This window comes from Dipodomys spectabilis, unplaced genomic scaffold (genome assembly GCF_019054845.1).
Source record: "Dipodomys spectabilis isolate Male_0828 unplaced genomic scaffold, ASM1905484v1 ptg000003l, whole genome shotgun sequence".
Taxonomy (NCBI): Eukaryota; Metazoa; Chordata; class Mammalia; order Rodentia; family Heteromyidae; genus Dipodomys; species Dipodomys spectabilis.
Genome location: NW_024870680.1, coordinates 17,909,598 through 17,915,597, shown reverse-complemented (window position 1 = coordinate 17,915,597; position 6,000 = coordinate 17,909,598). Strand labels below are relative to the sequence as shown.

At 42.1% G+C, this 6,000-nt stretch overlaps 1 protein-coding gene across 1 annotated transcript; it reads right to left on the bottom strand.

The window, feature by feature from the left end:
* LOC122115846 (olfactory receptor 51I2) lies at window positions 1-939 on the bottom strand. Its single transcript, XM_042689417.1, has one exon. It carries the CDS (start codon window positions 937-939, stop codon window positions 1-3), a length of 939 nt encoding a protein of 312 aa, XP_042545351.1.
* Between the last annotated feature and the right edge of the window lie 5,061 nt (window positions 940-6,000).

Sequence of the window (6,000 nt, the reverse complement as noted above, 5' to 3'; positions counted from 1 at the left end):
TCATATTTTGATGCTTTGAAACATGCGGACGATGGCTCGGCGGATCTCCTTTGTCTTGGCGCTGTAGATGAGCGGGTTGAGCACCGGAGGCACGAAGAGGTACACGTTGGACATGAGGACGTGGACGTAGCGGGGAGCATGCTTCCCGAAGCGGTGCACCGTGGAGACCCCAATCATTGGCACATAAAACGCAAGCACAGCCAAGATATGTGATACGCACGTGTTGAGAGCTTTGAGACGTTCTTCATGGGAAGCAATGGCCAGGACTGAACGCAGAATGAGCACATAGGAGAGGAAGATAAACAACAAGTCCATGCCGAAGGTAGATACAAGAACGAAGAGTCCATAGATGCTGTTGATGGTGATGTCTGCACAGGCGAGCTTCATCATATCGGGGTGCAGACAGTAGGAGTGGGAGAGAACATTGGATCTGCAGATGGGCAGCCTCTTAATGAGGAAAGGAAGCGGGAAGAGGGAGATGAAGCTCCGAGCTGTCACAGCGAAACCTGTCCCGGCAATGAGTTCATTGGTGAGCACAGTGGCATAGCGCAAGGGATTACAAACGGCCACATAGCGATCGAAGCTCATGGCCAGCAGTATCCCCGACTCCATCATGGAGAAAGAGTGAATGAGAAACATCTGGATCAGACAGGCATCAAAAGCAATGCTCTGAGCATTGAGACAGAAGGTCCTGAGTACAGTGGGCAGCGTGGCTAGGGACATGGCTACGTCGCTGAGAGACAGCATGCACAGGAAGTAGTACATGGGGGCGTGGAGGCTGGGCTCTCTGCGGACAGCCTGCAGGATCACTGTGTTTCCCCCCAGGGCCACAGCGTACATCACGCAGAGGGGCCCTGCCAGCCAGGAATGAAGGTTCTCCAGGCCAGGGATACCAGTCAGGAGGAAAAAAGCAGGGCGAGTGACATTGAAGAGCCCCATGATAGGAAGTCTCTGTGTCAGATCTTTTGCCTTAGAGAATTCTAAGAGTTGTACCAACACTGGAGGGCAGGAAACCATGAATCAACCCATCCAAAAGATGATGGCTCCAAAATTAGAAACTGATCCAGGCATCCAATTTCCTGGTGTGGGGATAAAGCAGGCAAATGTGTCTTTTCTTCATATTGTATTATCGCCAGACTGCAGGCTGGAATACTATTTCTCTCTGTTTTACAGAAGAGGGACATGCATATAATACATCAGAGATACCAACTAATTATGAGAAAAAAAATCTTTCCTCCATATTATCTACATCTTTCATGCATTAGAAGCATGATGGAGTAGAAACATGTTAAGAATCATCAATTGTTATGATACAAAGCAATCAGGAGATAGGGTCATCAGTATGTTTTGTATGTGCTTAAACATTTCAGGTTGATGCCTATAGTTAGTGAGATACAAATCAAGAGACAGTTTGAGCCATGATGAGTGCTTATTCATTAAGGAGAAATGGTGGGATGTGAATAGAGCTGCCTACCTCTGAGTATCACCTTTTACAGGCAGAATGACTCTACAGAGAACTGTGTAAATACTTGCTCATGTAATGCTTACATATGGAGAAACTGAGGTTCAGTTGGATTAGTCTGCCTTATAGCTTATAATGAATGGCAAAAAAAGCTTCTGTAAAGATTTACAAACTGTCTTACCAGTGGAAGGGAAGACAAAAAGGAACACACACACACACACACACACACACACACACACACACAGATGCATTTCTAAGCCAGGCACTGGTAGCTCATGCCTGTAATCCTAGCTACTCAGGAGGCTGAGATCTGAATATTGCAGTTGAAAGCCAGCCTGGGCAGAAAAGTCTGTGACACTCCTATCTCCATTAAACTCCAAACAAGGGCTGAGAAGGTGGCTCAGTGGTAGAGCGCTTGCCTTGCATGCATGAGGCCCTGGGTTCGATTCCTCAGCACCACATAAGCAAAAAGAAAAAAGCCAGAAGTGGTACTGTGGCTCAAGTGGTAGAGTGCTAGCCTTGAGCTGAAGAGCTGAGGGACAGTGTCCAGGCCCAGAGTTCAAGCCCATGACCGGACCCAAAAATAAATACATAAATAAATAAACTCCAAACAAGATGGAAGTGGAGTCGTGGCTCCAGTGGTACAGTGCTAGTCTTGAGCAAAAGAAGCTCAGGGACAGTGGCCAGTCTTTGAGTGTTTTGATGTGTGTCTAAGATTCTTTTTTTTTTTTGGGGGTCTGGTCGTGGGGCCTGAACTCTGGGCCTGGGCGCTGTCCCTCAGCTCTTCAGCTCAAGGCTAGTGCTCTACCACATGAGCCACAGCGCCACTTCCGGCTTTTTTCTTTTTGCTTATGTGGTGTTGAGGAATTGAACCCAGGGCCTCTGGCTTGCAAGCAAGCACTCTACCACTGAGCCACCTTCCCAGCTGTGTCTAAGATTCTTTATGACTTTGATTTTTCTTTTTGCCAGTCCTGGGACTTGAACTCTGGGCCTGGGCTCTGTCCCTGAGCTTCTTTTGCTCTAGGTGAGTGCTCTACTACTTAAATCATGGCTTTTCAGAGTATTTTATTGGAGAAAAAAGTCTCATGGACTTCTGTCTTGGTAGACTTTGAACCACAATCCTCAGATTTCAGTCTATAGCTAGGATTACAGGTGTTAGCCACTGGAACCCAGCTGGATTTGATTTTTTAATGTTACTTTTAAATTTCTTAGAAATGAACATTTATGATGTTTTTTTGGGGGGCTGGTAGTATTCAGAAATAAGGTATGTATGCTTGTCTAAACACCATAGATTTAAATCTATATCAAAACTACCAAGAGATTAGCAGTAGGTATTGGTGGCTTGTTTGAAATCACAACTACCGTTTCTCCTATTGAAAAAAAAATCCTGGTGAATTTTATGTGCCTTGTTGTTTTAGGACTCATAAGGTAAGAGCCAAAGTAGAACCATGTAATTGACTTCTGTGGTTGGGAAATCATTTCTGAGTTCTACGTCCTGCTTATAACTCCTTACATTTGCAGCAAGGTTAGTGAATCACAGAAACTTCGACCTTTGGATACTGGAAATTGAATATGGCGTGCCAGTGATCTAGAGAGGTAGGGTAAATGACTCAGGTCTACAGAATCTGTTAGTAGCATTATCACAAGAATCTGAGGTCTGGGGCTGGGAAGATGGCTCAGTGATAGAGTGCTTGCCTCGCATGCATGAGGCCCTGGGTTCGATTCCTTAGCACCACACAAGCAGAAAATGCTGGAAGTGGTGCTGTGGCTCAAGTGGTAGAGTGCTAGCCTTGAGCTGAAGAGCTGAGGGACAGAGCCCCGGCCCAGAGTTCAGGCCCTATGACTGACCAAAAAAAAAAAAAAAGAGTCTGAGGTCTTCCAACCCCGATCTTTCTCTCACTCTGCTAAGAAACTTGTTTCAGATGCCCTCCATCCAGGATTTCACACTTTATTTCTGCCTAATTTGACCCTAGTTTAACACTCTCCTGAGACAGGCTTTGCCCTCCCAATGTTTCTCAACTCACCAAAGTCAGGCAGGTAGAAGACACCCTCAAATTATTCTTCTGTCTGCTATAGTTGAATTCTTGACTTCCAGTTTTATATCTCACTCTAAGTCCTGGGATAGAGAAGTCTGAAAATTCTTCTGGGAGGTTATAGTCTCTCCAGGTCTTTTAATGACTCCTGAGGATAAATAATAATGCTCTTAGAGCTGAGAGACCAGTTCTCTACCCCATCTAAGATACTTTTCTCTCTCTTTTTTTTTTTTTCAAGAGATGGGCAGACACTCTAGGAGAAAAGCTCAATACTCAAAGAGATCCCAGCTTTATGCAATCAATAGTTATTTTAAACCCAGGAAATAATGTGCAATCTGAAAATAACTATTCTTAATCTTTTTCCTTTACGTGTATTGAGTGGGTCACAGTTTTCTTGATCCCTCATAAGAACTCAGTTCCTTACGCTTGTAGGTCACATCCTAATAATAGCAGTAATAAATAACATAATATCTTTTCATATATAAATTAAATGCCCAGCGTTATGTAATGGTTGAACCATCCAGCATTTAGCCTTTTGTTTTCTCTTAACCTAACTTGCTAACCATGGTGAGAATAAGAGAAGGGAAAATAGAAGCCTCTAATTCTTCAGTGCCAAAACTAGCTACTATCATATTTAGTGTGGCTAAATAGACTGTCAGGCAAATACTCCATCACAGGGTCCCAATCACAATCAGTTAGTATAATTTTTATTATATATTTTTATTGTAAAGATACTGTACAAAGGGGTTACAGTTAATATGAGCAAGGTAATGAGTCCATTTCCTATCAAGTAGTATAATTTTTTATTAGCATCAATTAGCTGTACAAAGGAGTTCCATTTTCTGTTTATGTATATATGCGATGCATTTTGATCAGTCAAAATCTTTACAAACAGTTTTATCTCACAGGTTACATTGTGCTATTTTTCTGGGTTTCATTATGTTATTTATTTGTGTGTATATAATATGCTTCCTAGTAGCTTCTAACCATAATGTTGGAGGAACAAAGGCAGGTATGTGGGGCTTATTAAATTATAAAATTGAGGAAAAGTGCTAAAGAACCAAAACCTAAGCTTTTGAGGAGTGGACATGAATTTGGTAGTTCTAAGGTATAAAGAGTCAGGGGAAAGGTGGCAGCTATAACTGAGACTTATTGCCTTGAGACATGTGTTTTTGGAGCTTGTTCTGAGGTCATTATGAGAGCATAGTAGGATTGAATCTGGAAATGCTGGAAAGCTGCAAGGCTCTGTGGTTCTTCTGGTATTAATCACTTCAGTGAAGACATGCTGATAGAGTAACACAGCAACAGAAGCAAAGAGGACCATACAGATCCCTCCTTCCTGACCTTTATTTTCAGAATACTATGATTTGGGAGCTGGATGCCAAATGAGAAATGCAGTTCAAAATGCTCAGCACCTAATAGTATAGAAGATGGAACTAAAAATGAGTGACAATAGAACCTATTCAAAATTTAGAATAAATATAATGCTGAAAATCATTTAAATGGATTTTTGAAAAATCTGGAAGCAATTTTCAGTAGGTAACAATTGAGCTGGGGGTTCATAACAGCCTGAAGTCACTCTTACTTACCGACGGGAGTGAAATGTAAGGCTTCCAAGGCTGTAACAAAGGCAAGCCCAACCAGGAGAAGCTGGAGTCGTAGAGGAGATGTGATCCGTGCTAGAGATCATTCCCTAGGTGAACCAGTCAATGGGAGAAACTACTTCTGTGAATGCTTCCCACAAGTTGCACTTGTCTGTAGGGGTAGCTGATTTAGGAAACTAGAATTTTCTTCAAATAATGATGGGATCTTGGTTATATGGAGAACAGCCATTGGATGGATTTTGAAAAGAAGCAAGGTTCATCTTGCTTTTATTGTTTCATTAGCATTATTGGATAAGTGATTACCCATTGGCTTTTATCTTCATACTATACAAAGTGTCAACTCACTGTAGAGCATGAGCTTGTGTTCTGAGTAAAGATTCTGAGGGGCAACAAGCTCTCCCTCCAGGCTAGACAATCAGATTTCCCTGGAATTTACTAAAGCCTACTTACATGCCTAGATTTTACTCACTCAAGTAGGATGTGTGGCTTTCTTTGCAACTCTCTTTCTGTCTTGAAAGGAGCGGTCATACTGTCTTAAATGTGGCTGCGTATATTTCTGTGGCCTCTGTTGGAGAGAAAGTTCTTCCAGGGACATATACAGTTCCTAGAAGGGGAATGTTTGTTTGTTCAACGTAAGCTGCATCTAAGAAGACCTATTATTACCTTTAGTCATATGAAAAAGTACTCATGTGTCACATGCGTATAATGAGTTCTACAATACATCCTAGCACACTTGATACGGAAGTAGCCCAGGTTTGGCTTAAGCTGGCCTATGAGATTATGTGTATTTAGTTCTTTGTTGTTGTTGTTTGTTTTTAATCATTATTTTAAATGTGGTTTAATATGTTCAGAAGAATGATTGCAATACCTCAGGGTTATATATTGGTTCTACACAAATCTA